We start from the raw sequence: 16,726 nt of genomic DNA on the forward strand, positions 1-16,726 counted from the left end.
TGCACTTTGACTTCGCCATCAGTTTGCTTAGTGATCACTGGAGTAAAAACTAAAATAACATTCCATGCCTGCATGTACTCTACATGACCCTAAATGAAATGTTTATAGTATATATAGCTTTCGTGTGGACATAGCCTTTCTCATTTAGAAGCAGCTGCATACCGGGGAATGCACCTTAAACCATGTTGTGTACAGTTATGCTATCTGAAGACAGCGCCAAATTTTTCTTTTCAGATTTTTTTAAAATGTGGTCAGTTGCACTGAAAATAATTTCTCAGGTTCAGATTATTGTCGCTGTTCAATGTGGCTTCCACTCTGTGGTGTATGCAACTTTGCAGCAACAGCGACATTAAGATATGGCGAACACCGGGCTACTATCTTGAAGCCGAGATGTGCTCCGAAGATGCCGAGGGCAACAGCACCAAGTTTGGGCCTGGGACAGGATAGGTGGCCAGCGGTCCACGGGCCGCCTAACAATAACTACCACTTCCTGTCCCAGTTTACTTTCGCCTGTACATCCCGCATGAAGTGGCCAACCTGCACCAGTTCTGTTTAATTTTTCACTGTTGCAGATTAACAATCCTTGATTTTGGTTGTATAATGTGCATTATTTTGTTCATTATGTGCATAAACTGGTTAAAAAAATTCTGCACATTTGCGTGGTATCTTGTCAAATCCAATTTACAATCCAGTTCACCGTTGTAGTGAAATAAGCTCTCTTTGCTGTTATATTAGTATCTCTTTTCAAAATGAATAGGCGATAAAAGACGCACAGCATAAATCAAATTTCTATTGTTCCTAAGCATTATGCAAGCATAGCAATATATTTTAAGGCTATAAACCATAGGAGTCAAATTTCTCAAAACCGTAGCTACATACATTGTAAACAGTGGCAAAATAGGAAAAGCTTGTTCAACTGTTCCCATGGCAGCACTCCTTATATGCCCGTTCGAACTCCTTATATGCCCAGCATATCGGTTTTTTTTTTTTTTGGCTTCTTGCACTGTAAAATGTTTGTTGTATGAGCATTTATTTCTTTGGTATTATCCTTACTTTCAACATTTTTTCAAGCATTTGCATATACCCCAAACTTCACTGTTAATTTAGTTTGAGTTTCCTTTATTGTGGAAGAAAGTGGCCCTCCAGTCTTCTCAGTTTGTTTTTAGTTTTGCCGTTGCAGTCCTGCCAGCATGTTTAACCTCAACAATGTGCTTCCTTTCCAACCCTGCCACCTCCTCCCCGTCCCGTGCTTGCCACTTTCGTCGATTTGCTGTTCTCATCGACGCTGAGCAGCGACAACACCGTGCGGGTTTGGCAAGTGCGGAACAGCCTAGAAATCTCTCCAGACCTTCCCGACTACTAGCGTCCAACTGTGCGAATACGCCAGACGCTCGCTCTACCTCCACGTGCGACTGAAACTGCTCGCACCGCAGCCCGTGCTGTGATCAAAGTGGACTATCGTTGTGACAATGATGCTATTGTGACGGCAGCACGCCCTGTTGTTCTTAAGTGTTTTTCATTTTTTTTCACTCCAACCATTCCAAATCAAAATTTCTGAGGCGGCCCCTTGTAACATTTTTTTCTTCCACTTCCACGAGTGCATTTTGACTGCCCCTAGTCTTTCATCTATTTATAAGAGCTTTTAATATACAATTTAATAAATTTCTTATTTAAGTGCTTGATGTTTTTTTTTAAGGACGTGGAGAGAAAGCTTTTAGTTGACTGTGACATTCACCAAAGCTGTTCTTGGCTGCCTCAGGGTGTTTTAACGAGTTTCATTTCAACGAATGGCCGATTCATAGGCCTTAGTTCCAAACCGGTTCGAGTTGGCTATTTGAATGTGGAAGCCCTCCACTTCTCTTAGGATTATTCTAATCAAAACCTATTTATGAATTTCATCGTCTTGCAACCTCACGACTATTTATATATATTTCAGCTATCCTTAATTTATTAATGTCATGTTTGTGTTGTGCTTACTAGGCTGCAAGAAGTAATCTCATACTAGGAAAGGTTATGCACATTGTGTGTATGTGCAAACCCTTTGAACATTTCATGAAAGTGGCTGCTTGAATGCTAGAGAAAGTAGTAGGTTTTTCCAAACTGTGAAGGAATGTCTGACATAGCAAAAGCTTGTGGCCGCAAGCGAACGCCAGCTTAGGATGAAATTTCAGTGATACATTCCAGACGTGCATATTTTATTTTCGTGGATGAGCTATTTATTGAGCAATATATTTCTGCGTGTAGCCATTTACACTTTTTTTATTCCGAATAAAAGTGTTTCCATGTTATATTTACAAACTGTGACGTCTTAGCCTCCTTGTAGTACCTGCTGGTGTAATATCTGTTTGACGACTCTAAAGACTTCGAATGTGTTCTGCCTCTGCCAACATTCCTGTGCTGCAGGTTCTGTTCATGTACAAAGTGTAAGTAGGCTAATAAAGAATGTAGGACTGCAAAGTCCATTCAGCGATTCCGAATATTGTATTGTATTCACAGGTGGCGGCACACGATGTATAGTGTTATCCTGACACTCTCTTGTTATTGCATAGCAATACACTGGTCTGTTCTTATAATCAAGTTAATTCCTGGGGTATCGGTTTGAATGAAGCTTCCAAGAATGGCCGTCAATAGCTGTCGGACTACATTTCTTAGCTGCACTAGTACTGCGCAATTTTTCTAACTCGCAAGTGCCAAAACAACAGTTTTTGGCATTTAAGAAGCACCTACGTTCCATTAGAGGGATGAAATATTCACATTGGAGCAAAGCTCATGCCACACCGCGGTGTTCTAGTGGCTAAGGCACACGGCTGCTTACCCGCAAGTCGTGGGATCGAATCACAGCCGCATTTTCAATTGAGGTAAAAATGCTCGACGCCCGTGCGCCTCAATTTCGGTCAAAATTTCCGGAATCCTCCACTACGGCCTCTCTCAGAATCGTATGGTGGTTTTGGGACCTTAAACCCCAACAATTGTTATATTGTGTATATACCTGCTATTCTGGCTGCATGAAAATTCGGGAGACTGCAGCTAGATTCAGCTCTTGAATACAATCTACATATTAGCATCGTGCAGCAAATTTTTAATAATTGAGCAATGCAGTTAAGGAGGAGACTTGTTTGAGGGCCACGTAAGACCAAGAGAATATAGAGAATTTATTTTTGGCTAAAATATACAAAATACCCAATACACTGCTGCAATTGTTGCAGGCAGTGGAAATAAATGCTGTAACACTACTATTTTTTCTCGTTTTTACGGTTTACATATGTACACATAGTGCACTAGTGAACACAGCCGGGTCTTGTAAATATTGCATATGCAAGGCTTCTACTGCTGCTTCATACCACGGAGTTAACAGTGTATGAGCATGCTTTATTGTTTGTTTGTGGATGCTTTACTTAGCTTCATCACTTGTATGTTCCCGATTCACCGGTTACATATTTGGAAGTGTGAAGCTCCCAGAGCGGGCACGAAATTGCTGAGAAAGTATGAAAACACGTGGCTGATTTCCACCTGGCTCTTTGAACGTGCCAGGAAGCTTTATATAGATATTACCTTGGCAAATGCTGCCGCCAGGGAGCTTAACACTGCAGAATTGAAGCATTTTACTGTTGCCATCCTCAAGTTTATAAGGAAATCAAAACTACGTCAATAGAAGGCAAAGTTTCAGAAAACTTGTGTTTCTTTTCAAAGGGTGACTTGTGACGACATGTCTTCAGATACGTGGCCAAAGCTTGTGCTCATGTCGAAGAAGTGCGTGCATATTGGCCGGTTGTGCACACACAGCTCTTGCAGCAAGTCTTGTTGCCCGGCCAACAGTTCTTCAAGTTCGTCGCGCAACATTTTTGGTGGCATGTTGCGAACCATTCGTGTGGCTTCGTCTCTGAGCAAAGCCACAGTCCTGGGCAGCCGACAGGTGGCCACAGTCGCCGACGGACACGACGAGGCAAGCTTCAGGATTTCCACCATCTCGGATAATGCCTGGTCCTTGGGCAGCTTAACGATTTCTGCTTTACTACCACCTGCGTGTAACCGGGCAATGTACAGCACAGAACTAAAACTGCTTAATAAGCTTGGTGGGATATTATTAAGGTTAATAAGCTACATTAGTGACAACACGGACATTTTTACCACTTGAAACAAATTGAGTATTCATGGCTCATAAATGCGAGGAGTGACTGGGGGTGATGAGTACGGCGGGTTTAAAGGCATGCATCTTAAACGAATGTACTTGCAAACAAAAATTGTCCTTTTGTAATTGTGTCTGATCTTGGAGACTCCACCATTTTCATGCTTCAAGATGAGATATCAAATAAGATATTTCTGTTTACTAATATGTGGCTTTCTTTAGGCAGTGGTTAATGTGCTGGTTATCCCATCAATCTAAAGACCTAACTATGGTCTCCAAGCTGATAAAATTCCTGTATGCTCTGTTTCCACTGTAACTGAACATGAGACAATATTTTGTATGTGCGAGTTACACGATGCTTTAGTGACATTTCCAGACTGTATACATCTTTCATGGAACAGTGATAATAAGGCAGCCTATGAATCTTTACAACAAATGCTGAGAAATAAACGAGTGACACTAGTGTCTACGCACCTGGTAAGATTCTCAAGTGGAAGCCATTGAAAGTGAGAAGCGGGTCTGTCACGTACAGGATTCCAGATGTGTCTCTGGTCTCGTTCTTCATACCAAGCAATGTGTTCCACAGCAGGTCACTCCTAAGTATGCTGATTTAGGAGAAAACAATTCAGTATTTATGAAAATTCGCGGAAAATTCTGAATTGTGGTTGTTGCATGAGAGAAAAGTTCCAAAAGAATGTATGCAAGCTAAAGAAATGGTGCAATAGGTCGCCAACACTGGTTTCTCAGCTTTTTACACGCAAAAGCAAAAAAGCGCTTACCGTGGTACAGGTAACCTAATTGTCATGCATTTAATTTCTTCACTGGTACTCAACTTTTATATATGAATCCATTCTATTTGTTTGTCATTTGTGTTACAAGTTTGTCACGCTTTCAATGCCGCAGAAGAATTAATCAGACAGAATGCAAACAAGCAGGGGAGCATGAAATACATAAGTAAATTTTGCATGAATTCGAGGCATAAACCTGTAGCATTTGGTCCTTAACAAGTACCCAGCTAGCACCAACACCTGTTCGACATACGTAATTTGCATCCATTGTTTTTATGTGCATGTTCCTTTAAATACTGACTCTTCATAGAACAGGAGTACACACTAGTCGGCAAAGTTATTAGAAACTTTGATCAAGTGGCAATGCTTACATAGGTGTTACAGTTATAATGGGATCGGCTTCCTCCGATGAAATGGGATAGGAAGCCAGAAGCCTCTTGAATATGATCGCTTCACGTAGGCGGGCAGTGTTCAATGTGCAAAGCTTGGCCTTGTGCCAGACAACCCAAGCATCAGTGGGACATCCACGAAGTGGTCCCACGAGTGTAGTCTCTAGGCTGAGCGGCTGTTGGCTGAAAAAAATCGGCTCGGGCTCATGGTGGTACTCTATACACACTAACATTTCATTTCAGTTACAAGTATCTTCTAACATGCGATACCAGCCTTATTACACTGAAACCTCCATCTAATGAACCCAGCTATAACAGAATATCGGTTATAAAGAAGTAAATTAAGAATGTGATTGCAATGAATATAGTGTTAAGAGCATACCTTTGTAACAAATTCTCGGATATAACAAACTCATTTTCATGCACAATGCCTTTGTTATAATGAGGAATGAGTGTATTATGGAGGCGCTGGCAGCGCACACAGACGCAAAAGACGAGGGTCTTTGGACCTACACCCATGGCTCGCATTTGCCCACTACTGGGGCTCTCTTCAACTGCAGGTCCCAGAAAGTAAAGATTTTTTTTGTTGTTCACTGTTTCAAAGTTTGTGAGGGCTCCAGCTGCCTGTGCCTGCCTGCCCTGAGTATATCAGACAATCTGAGCTGATATCCTCGAGTGGTCATATTCAGAAATGTGGTCACCTTTGTCAGACTGCAGATGACTTAAGTGTTCCTCACAATGTGGCGAGTACGCTATTTTGGTGCAGGACCAGGAATGCTGCCTATTGAAGGCACGTGTTCATATAGTGCCGAGCCAAAGTAACCTCTAAATATTGATATCTTGATAGTAAACGCGTTTAGCAACTTCGAGCTGTGACTTCTGTGTGCCATTAGAAGTGAATGTAATTTTTTTTTTAAAGATTGGAACTAGATTGAATCGCCTCGTTGGGCCAGGATCAGCTTGGACCCCTCTGTAGCACCCCTCAAAGCTTGCATGTAGTTTGATGATTTCAAAGGCAAGCAGCCAGAGTGAAATTAATTGAAAGTCTCATTAAAGCAGCTATAATGGGTTCAAGGGAGCAAGTTTCTCAATACTCATGCAAATTGTATAAAGTGGCAGTTTGGGCTAGGTCGTATTTTATGATGCCAGTGTAACAGTAACAAGCAACAGAAAAAGAATAGACTACAGATGGCGTAGCATCAACTAATAAACTCAAACTCGGTATAACAAACATGGATATAACGAAATACTGGTTATAACAAAGTAAATGAAAAATATTCTAGCAATAGGCACTGTGTAGGAATCGTACCTGTATAATGAATTTTTGAATATAACAAACTTATTTTTATGTAAGATGCAACTTAATGAGGTTTGAGTTACCAACTTCTAGCATGTACCAAATGCTAGAGTATCAAATGTAAGGTATAAAATGCAGGAGTTGACATCCACCTAATTTAGACAGTAGCACAAAACATGGCAAGCAAGGAGAAAAGCACCTTAGCTGGCAATAGCCCTCAAAGTGCTCCTTAATGCTTTGCATGGAGAACTGCAGCTCCACTTTCTTCCAGTTTGATGCAGACTGCTTTGGTAGAGCGCTTTCCTTCGCCTGCTGTGGCATACTTGGCAACTTGTTGCTGAAACAAGGAAGTGGGATGGTATTTACTAGATGCACCTCAAAAAAACAAAACATATTTTATCATGAACATCAGTCAGTTATATTTATATAAAGTAAACATCTCAAGCATGCATCATTTGTAATATACCATCATAAATGCACAGCTGAGGGCTGAGGAACGCAAGGCTCTCTCAATCCTCCCACAACACCCGTGCAACGTATTGCATTTGAAAGTACTGGAAGTGAGAACAAGTGGCACCAGTTATTCAAGATATATATTAGCTCTTTATTAACTTAGTGTGGGCACCAATCATTTACGCAAGGGGTCTCAAACTCACATCAGCTGAAGTTAGAGTCAAGTTTTTTTCCAGCATGTCCATTAATCTGCTTTATTAGAATTCATCACAGAATTTAATTGATATGCTTTTGCAAGCAACACTTACCATTCCATCGGAGATTTTCCAGCCTGTTTTTCATACTGCTGCTTTTCATCGGGTGTTAATGAAGTCCAGCCTTCTTCAAGAAGCTCACTGAGCTCCATTAGTGGCATATCAGGAACCTGTGACAGGACTGGACAGAAAATGGGCAGCCAAGCAGAAAGTAGCAAGTTATTTATATTACAAACCTGTGACATAAAGCTATAACTTTTATATGTAGAATAGTAATTAGGAAATAAGTGGAATGCAATCTAAGTGTATCAAAAAAAAAAAAAAAACTCGACACAGGTATGGACCACACCTACAACATTCGGATAACACGTCCAATGTGCTACATGTAACTCTTGCTTTCTTTTGAGGCATGTGTTAAAAGTAGTGAACCCAGTGCACTATAAGAAAAAAAAAGAGGCATGGCACATGGCACTGTGACCTTTCTTTGTCTTCACTAGAATAAACGGCAGTATTGAGATGCACTGCTATATTTTTTCAGGCATATTGTTCTTAAAACCTGGTTCATCTATTAAGAAGTCTTCGGATTTTACAGCATCTGGGGCTGGAGGGTTCAACCAAGTATGCCATATGAACATACGTAACAACCAGTGCCATCCAGACAAGCCCTGGCTGGAGCAATGTCACCGGTGGCATTCCTTGTTTAACCGCAGTCACATCATTTCCCGAAATCTTCGCATGCATTTTGGACACTCGTGCAAATTTTCACATTTCTCTATGTTTGCATGAGCATGTTATGAGAATCACAATATACACGTGCAACACTCACTCTCTTTTTTCCGACGAGCGCAGTATACTTCCTTGGCCGAGCGCTTCTGAGAGCCCAGCAAGCCTTTGAGCCAGCTCTGAACTCCCGACGGCTTTGCGGGTGTGCGCATTTTCTTGCTAGGCGTCCTGTTTTTCAGCGGACTGATCATGGGCCTCTTCTCTGCAATGCCTCCCACTCTCGTGGGCTCCTGCAAGAGATTCCTTTCAATGAGCCTCGTCACTCAAATGCGTCACTGAGTCAAAGCCCGCAAACATGGATGTGAAATTGTTGCGGCTTGCGTTGGCAAGATCCTAATGTATACTGTGCAGCGATTTCATTCTTGCACAAACTGCAGTAACTGCTTTCCAAGCAGGTGCTATAGGCCAAAGTGGCATTTTTAAAGACATGTATTGGAGATTAATAGCACTACAACTAATGAAAGTCATGCATATGGCACAAGTTGTAAGCTTATGGCTTGTCGTTAAACTAGTAATTGGAGGGGCCCTGCTACACTTTTCCAAGTAAGTGGTCTTTTAATGGCTTCATTAAAATAGCATGCTGAAAAAAGAAGCACGCTGAAAGCTAAGCAGGGAGGCATGGCACGGGGAAAAAATCTTGCGGCGTGCAAGCATTAGGACTTTAAGCACTTTCGTTTTTCTTTTCCTCCTTGAATGCATGGTTTACATTTAGTGGGATTTTGAGCAAGCGCACTGGCATGCCACGCTATCCTATGGTAATTATGTAGTTCGCGATGCTCAAATCAGTTAATGGCTATGGACTTTGATTTATGGCATTGTTGTTTGGGTTTATGGCATCATTTGTTGAGATAAGAGGGATCAATTTCTAGCTGAAAATGAGAATAAATAGTGAACTCTAGTTTTTTTGCTGTACGGAAATGTTTGGCCCACAGGCTCCCAGAAGCCTCGGCTACCAATAGGAAGCGTTAAAAAGCGTTGCAGGGACCCTTTAAAGCATACACGTTGTTGTGACAGCAACCACTATTAAAATGCAAACAATGTAGACGTTTCAAGATGCGACTGATGAAATTGATCTGACACATTGCTAGTTGAATATCCCTCTACTATTGTAAATGTGGCATACAATTGCTGTTATTTTTTTATTACTCTTTATGTTTCGGTTCTATTGAAATGCACATTCGATTCCGTCTCAATTTTAACTACTCCAGTGCTTTGGTTTGCCAAGCTAGCACGATTGTTAGACTACTCTGTCTGCAATGCCACACACCAACATGGTAGCAGTGCAGCCTTTCTTGAAGAATGCACCCGCCATGGTGGTCTAATGGCTAAGGCACTCAGCTGCTGACCCACATGACGTGGGATCAAATTTCAACTGCTGCAACCGCATTTTCGATGGAGGCTATAATGATTGAAGCCCGTGTGCTTGGATTTAGGTGCACGTTAAAGAACTCTAGGTGGTCGAAGTTTCCGGAGCCTTCCATTATGGCATTTCTCATAATCATATGGTAGTTTTGGGATGTCAAATTCAACCAATTATTTATGTTTCTTAAAATATGTGCCATTCAGTATGTCTTATGGAGCAATAAGTGTAAACAGTTCCCATTGAAACTCGTATGTGGTTATAAAGAACCAGCCATGCAAAGTTAGCATGTTCCCATCCAAGACTGTCACCATTAGGCAGGCTAAATTCTCAGGCATGAACTTGCTGATTATAGTAAACACAGTTAGTGGACTAGGCACAAGGCACAGTAAAAAGAACATCAGACTACAAATTATTTGCTTACCGCCACTGTTCTCCCTTGTGTATTTTGGAGGATACCAAGAGACCAGAGTGACGCTTGCCTTTCAGGCACAGGTCGAGGTGCCGTAACGTTTTTTGAAGGTGTCGAAATTTTCTCCGATAATACTTCCGGCAGGTCCTTGCGCAGTGCAGTGGTCTCATCAGGAGGAACTGCTGCCTTTTCAGCAAGTGCCACCACATTCTCCTTGTTACCATCAGGAGTGACAGGGAGATTTTTGCTTATCAGGCATTCCAAGTCCTCACAGGCATCGTTTGGCATGACAAAGTCCTCGAACAGTCGATCCAAGTCATCTGCTGCTCCTAGGTCCTGTCGATTTCGATCTTCTGAATCGTTCAAAGGAAGCTGTGCTCTCGCAACACCGCCTTCAACGGCATCGTCACCAACGTCTTTTGCAGGTGCACTGCTGAACGCTTTTCTGACTAAACCTTCAAAAAGCTCAAACACTGTGTCCTGTTTAAAAAGAGACAAGATCACAACAATGTTATGAAATTGTTTTCAATGTAGCCTCTTTCTAAGCATAACACATCTATAGGATTGCTTGGTGATTACAATTACACCATGGTGCACTATCAGATTGTAACAGACTCTTCTTTCAAACGAACACTGCCACAACTTAGTCCTTTTAGCACCTTGTTTTGGTAATAGTGGTGCAATGATGGCCCAAGTTTCATACACCGTGGCTTTCACAGACTAAACTCACAAGCATAGAGAATGATATATTTGCAGATACCGACAATTTATTGAGCCCACTTGTTGCCTTGCAAAAGCACATTTTCAGGTTTTCTGCAAACTGAATTTAAACATCAATATAATGAACATTGACATTAAAATTACGTTGTCTTATTGAGCATGATTAAAAGCAAATCGCAGCATGAAAAAAAAAACCTCTGGCTGTTTCTTAAAGATGTTACTGCTCACAGTGCATGTATATAAAGCTGCAACATAGTTACCAAAAAATACTCAAGAATAATACATCTCGGTTATCAATCTTGACTTAAATGCTAATAAGTTTCTTTTCCTGATATAAAGTCTCTCTGGCTGACCTTCTTAGTGAATACAACAGCAGTCTTGTCCGGCTCCAAGTTCACATCAAGCTCACTTGGTGGAACATCGATTGAGGCGACAGAAACGGGATGTTTCGTCGAACTTCCATCCTCTGCTCCGATCGCCAAAGAAAACTCGTTGTGTAGCAACTGTGAAGGTAGAGAGCACAAGATTCATTGCCTGTCTGACAGTTCACAACGCTTACGTGCAAGAACTGCAACTTCCTAAAATGCGAACACTTGAGCACCACGAGGAGTCGAGATGACAAGTGCAACTGAGAATTCAAGAAATGAGCTATGTACAGCAATATTGCGCAAAGCCCACCAGACATAAAAATCTTGGCTACCTACAACTCTAGAACAGTTGCTTGAAGATAATAACATGAAGGGACATACATGTTTTTAAGAAAGTCATTTTCTTTTGCAGACCAGAACTTGTTAATACAGACACAAATTTTTTTATACCACTAATACTAACCATTAATTTAAACTCCAGAGATCAGCTATTAGGATTTATTGTTAGTAGCATAAATATAATGATATATTAGTAAAATGAAATTGGCATAATTTGTGGACATGATAGAGGACTGTAGTTTTGATGAAAGAGCAACCAATGTGTAAGCAGTGGCAAGCGAACACTGGCAAAAGACAGGAAGCGAACGGGCTAGATGCTATCTTGGTGTGTTCCACAAGTTGTCATAAAAATGTTGCCCACAAGTGATGCAAATTACGGTCTACGCCACAGAAAACAGTATCTAAGACATCATTAAATGAATCAACATTTACGAAAGCATATTACGAACTCCACTAAAGTACACAACGGCATTGACTCGGGCCAGTTGGTTATTCATGATCATGAAAATAATAGTGCAAAAGACAACGGACTAACACACAGCACTCGCTTGTCCCTGTGCGTGCGCAGTCTTTTGCACTGTTATTTTAACGATCCACTAAAAGAACATATGTACTAATGAATTGCTTTTTTAGCACCTCAAGGGCTTCTATGATGAAAAAGCACAGTACTCTGCCAGCGATAACTTCATTCACTTTGCCTCAGACACAGCCTGGTAAGACACCAGTATGAAAATTGTTTGAGTCACAAGTGCCAATACCTGCATCATCTCCTTGATCCTCACAGGCCTCCCATTGACTAACAGTATGCTCTTCTCTGGCTCAGAACAGGTGGGAAGTTTTTCTTTGTCCCTGATCGAAATGTCAGGAACAAACAGCTTTATAGTCTGCAAAACAAATAAAAAACCAGAGAATAAAAAGACCCTGCTGAAGGCTGAAAATGCCACAGTAGTATTTAATAAGAGCTCACGCTGAAGTACCAAGTAGATCACTATGAAGCAGTTAAGCTCTTGCAGAAGATGAACTCGTGATTGGAGAGGGCTACACCCGTGGTCTGCACTTTACAATATGGAGCCCTACAGATGAACATTTGTTACGATCACCCAATGCACACTCATTTCAATTGACTGATGTGTGAGAAGGAGAGATAAGAAATGGTTGCCAGTGTATTTATGGATGTGTGTATTTTTTTTTATTTCCTCATATGAGGGCTTGGGGCGAATAGTGAGCTTTAGGTTCAAAGTGAACTGGAAGAGAATAGTGATTCCATCAAACAATTTTGAATGGAATAATATGTATTACATATTATAAAGAAAAATGGGCATATATATCATGACCCAACTAATCTGTACAAATTATTTTAAAGACCCGTGGAAATGCCATTCTTTTTGGTTCAAACAAAGTGAACGTAACTTTTAAAAGCAGCAAGATTCGAGTTTTCATACAATGCAAGTAATAATGAGTACAATATGTTGAATTTAAAAATTTACTGTAGTTAGTTCATATAAGCCGATGTGACAAGCTTTGCTGCCATGCAGATTTCCCCTGGATAGATGTTTTCACGACATAGTACCCCTCCACAGTAGTGAGACGACTTTTACAGGGTTACATGCGGACTAATACACATTTATTCGCTCATTTCAAATACTTTGAAATTTCTGATAATTTAAATTCGAATCGAAGCGAATTGCAATACTGTAATGTTTGTTCCTATATTCTAGGCATTTGAATATTTGCACAAGCTTACACATGCGCTCACTGCAAGCGTAGTGCTTCAAAGGTTTTTGAAGGCATGGCTTTGCTTCCTTAAAAATGTCTTTGCTTTTGGGACGTTAAACCCCACAAATCATCAAAATGTCTTTGCTCCCACGTAATACAACACTCTCAAAACAAAAAGAATGCAGGAACACTCAGTGCATATTTTACAGCATTCACAAATGAGTTTCCCCAATAACCTTCAGTTTCAGTTAAACAACATAGTCCAACAGGTCTTTATTCCTGCCACTTACAGTGCCAGAGTTGTCGTCGTGCGCTTCGCTGTAGTGCAACATCTGCAGTGTACTGATGCCGTACACCTGGCCGATGGCCTCCCGCATGGTTTTCACGGGCACCTTCGTCCAGATGAGGCTTTTGTTATGGTGTAGACTGAGGCCCACACCTGTGGCGAAAAAGATGAGTCGAGAAACGAATTTCACCAGGAACCTAATGTGTGGTTACTAATGGTTGCTTAAAAAAAAGAAGAAAACAAAGGGGGCTATAGATATGAAAATGTGACCTACTTAAAAGAAATCTTGCAAATAAATGAAGAGATAACCAAACACCTTTAACAGTACTGGCTCAAGTTTGATATAATGTGTTTTATACTACTTATTTGTGGTTTATATGTATATACCACAGCAGGTTTTTATAACATGTCAAAAAGATAGGCTAACCTACCAAGGGGTAAACTGGGCTATTAAGTACGGAAATAAAATTCCCTGCACTACCTCTCAATGCAGTGTTCATTTTATTTAACTTACCAGGGCAAGCGATGGCCATAGCATAAAGAAAATTTTGAACTTTCTTAAGTTGCGCTGATTTTGCCTTCATATTTTCCATATGCTTCCTTCGCACTGGGATGTTCTTGAAGATGTCTTCAATGGTCACTCGCATTCCTGAAGAAGGTGCAGCAAACAAAGCACTTAGTTTCAGAATTGCTGTTAAAGCAGCGTTAATCACAAAGCAATACATGCTAACGAATTCAGATGCAGCATGGACGCTGCCATCTACATTTACAAAGTGGGTTCCCTCAAAAATATTCGACATGTGTAACTTCGGATAGACTAATAGCAGTTCAGGGTAAGATGGAATCTTGAAATTCTTGTAACACGAGGCATACTGGTGCCAATACTTAAAAAAAAGCACTTGCCTTCTTCAAGGCTGCAACTCTTGCAACCAGTTTCAGCTTTGAAAAATAAAAGTCCACTTTTTTAAGCGTTGGATCCAATCACACCCCTTGTCCCAAGAATTTCCATCTTTTTAAATAGACTGACAATATATTAATTAAATTTTCGGCTTCTATATTAGGGTAGCCATAAAGACTTTTAGCTGCATGAGTTACAGACGAATTTTATGGCCCCGCAACAAATCAATTACACATCAACGTGTACATCTCCACAAACTGTGAACAGTGCTACTTGACTGTAGGAAAAGATATGGTACGGAAATCTGTATTTCAAATACAAGACGAGTCTCTGTATCCCTTAGATTAAAATTTTTCTAATGGGTGCACCCCCAAGAAGCTCTGCCTTTTGATCCTCCACTAATAACACTCTATGCCTGGTTTATCTTCAGCCAAAAAGTACAATTAGTAGAGCTTCACCTCCATTCCAAGGCAAGGCCTTTCGCGACACAATGTTTCCCTGTGTGTCGAAGCACAATGCCAGCCCTTGTTCGCCGTTTTGGGGTCCGCTGGCGACAGTGACTCTGGACACAGCAGCAATGGCTGCGAGTGCCTGTCCACGAAATCCATAGGTGGTGAGGGACAGAAGATCTTCTGACTTGCTTATCTTCGACGTGTAGCCGGCAAGTACGACAAGTGGCAGGTCATCTTCTCCAACACCGTGGCCATTATCAATCACTTCGATTCTGTCAAGTCCATAATCAACCTGCCAAGACGGGGAAGGAGGAATACGTGATGGAACTGGACCTTGAGAAGCTAGTTTGTGCATTTTAGTAAACAGTTGTGAACTGCTTAAAATTAGGATAAGAACAACACAACAGAAGAGACATGAAAAAATGACGGAGCACAAGCATTTTCGTCAAGTTACAATGCTGCAAAGTAGCAAATACATTAGCAGCTATTTCTTCTCACTTATTTTTTCGTTCACCTTATTTAATTTTTCCTTTCTTTTTGCACACAGGCATGCTGGCTTCCTATTATAGGTTAATACATATATTGAACTGTATATGCTTCAGGAGTGCCTTCTTTCGTATTGTCTTTTTCCTAAGTTCGCACACTTTACGAACGTTTACAGGCATGTGAAGCAGAGACAACAAATTAACCCGTCCAGGCAGTTTAAAATGAGTGCCACTGCAGATACTATCATACAGATCAGTGATTAACAGGCAGTCACTGTGACTCTCTTTTTCAAATCCAACCGACAACTTTAGATGCTTTTTGGACATGACTGCCACACCTTGACCACGATGCATGCATGTAGAGCAAATATTGCTCTGAGCAATCTTGCTATCGACCTACAATCTTGCACAGGAGCGACAGCATCACCACCTCTTTTTCTGTTCATCTTACATGACTGTTTTTTGTTTTTTTTTTCACACACAAGCACACAGGCTCCTAATGCGGGTTAATTAACGCTCGTCTGTAACAACGCTGATCAAATGTGTGCTTCGCCATGGTTTAATACATTGTCATTCGACAGAAAGCTATTTATACCGCTGCAACAAATGTTATGACGGAAATTTTTCGATCGACTGTCGCATCACGCCATTTGCTGTGACATGCCGCTGGTGATCATCGTTTGCTGTCAAAGCCAATAAGGCGTCAAAATGCTTCAGTTCAACCATTTGCGGTGAACCAATTTTAATAACTTGCGCGATGCAGTCATACTAACATCAGCGACCACCGCGTGGTGGCATCAACGTGAAGCGCTAGTGACATTTTGCTCTCCCGCCGAAATTGTGTGCGTTGTCGCTGTCAAAGAAACTCACCAGTTTGACGACGACGTTCGTGGCACCCGCATCGAGTGAGTTTTCCACGATTTCTTTCACAATGCTGCTAACTGAGGCGATTGACTGACTGCTGTGTAAGAGCCTCGCGGTGCAAGAGTCTAGCTTCTGAAGACTCTTCATTTTTTGGACTTTAGGCGAGCGTTTCGAGCGGCCTCTACGAATTATCTTGCTGATTAACTAGTACAAAGTACTGCCCACGGCCTTCGTGCTCAATATTTTGCCGACACAACACAAACTGATGTGCAATGCTTAGCATCGTACCATGCGAAAGCCAGTCGTCTGCTAACAGCAGACCACGACCGCACGGATGCATAACGTAGTTAACATCGCCCTAATTTCATTACGAATGGTCACTGTTATATGACAAATCGTAATCGTTTGTCAAGCTCGCTTTGGGATGTTTCCGTGAACGTCGTATGTCATCGTAAGCTTGCAGAAGTACCGAAAGTGCCTCGCGACTAGCTAGCGCATTTGCCGCTTTTTTTCTACGTTGAGGATCGGATTGGATTGACTCCGTAAAGCAGTCCAAGTCATGCGTAACATCGCGTGTAGCGGCAAATCCAACTAACCAAGCAGTGAGTACATGAAGTTTGGTTAGTTATTCCTTTTTTACCATAATTAATATTGTTTCTTTCTCATTAACTAAAGTTCAGGCATATTTTAAACGTATCACTCACGTTCACGGAACATGAAACGCGAAAACTGCCAC

At 41.2% G+C, this 16,726-nt stretch overlaps 2 protein-coding genes across 7 annotated transcripts in view; one reads left to right on the forward strand and one right to left on the reverse strand.

The window, feature by feature from the left end:
• Positions 1–2,470, forward strand: part of Klp31E (kinesin-like protein 31E) — a 96,616-nt gene extending 94,146 nt beyond the window's left edge. For 5 of the 6 annotated variants that reach the window (XM_037432324.2, XM_037432326.2, XM_075875048.1 and 2 more), the window contains one exon: positions 339–2,470. In XM_037432324.2, the coding sequence (XP_037288221.2) occupies positions 339–447 (109 nt within the window). In that variant the 3' untranslated portion in view covers positions 448–2,470. The remainder of the gene's footprint in view (positions 1–338) is intronic. The other variant, XM_037432325.2, reaches the window with a different exon arrangement.
• A 1,130-nt stretch (positions 2,471–3,600) lies between these two features.
• Positions 3,601–16,505, reverse strand: LOC119181867 (PMS1 protein homolog 1). Its single transcript, XM_037433108.2, has 13 exons — positions 15,997–16,505; positions 14,648–14,933; positions 13,806–13,940; positions 13,296–13,444; positions 12,048–12,173; positions 10,936–11,085; positions 9,875–10,342; positions 8,134–8,320; positions 7,362–7,488; positions 6,800–6,937; positions 5,286–5,486; positions 4,601–4,731; positions 3,601–4,019 (listed from the first exon to the last, which is right to left on the reverse strand). Exons 1-13 carry the CDS (start codon positions 16,135–16,137, stop codon positions 3,685–3,687), a joined length of 2,574 nt encoding a protein of 857 aa, XP_037289005.2. The 5' UTR covers positions 16,138–16,505; the 3' UTR covers positions 3,601–3,684.
• Between the last annotated feature and the right edge of the window lie 221 nt (positions 16,506–16,726).

Source organism: Rhipicephalus microplus, chromosome 10 (genome assembly GCF_043290135.1).
Source record: "Rhipicephalus microplus isolate Deutch F79 chromosome 10, USDA_Rmic, whole genome shotgun sequence".
Taxonomy (NCBI): domain Eukaryota; kingdom Metazoa; phylum Arthropoda; class Arachnida; order Ixodida; family Ixodidae; genus Rhipicephalus; species Rhipicephalus microplus.

Bases quoted from the DNA above. Each gene is read 5' to 3' on its own strand.
- LOC119181867 (XM_037433108.2), bottom strand. From the start codon at position 16,137: ATGAAGAGTCTTCAGAAGCTAGACTCTTGCACCGCGAGGCTCTTACAC. The intron at 14,934-15,996 runs GTGAGTTTCTTT...CCGTCTTGGCAG, and splicing joins CGAACGTCGTCGTCAAACTG to GTTGATTATGGACTTGACAG. The intron at 4,732-5,285 runs GTAAGCATTGCC...CTCCTAAATCAG, and splicing joins ATTATAACTGTAACACCTAT to CATACTTAGGAGTGACCTGC.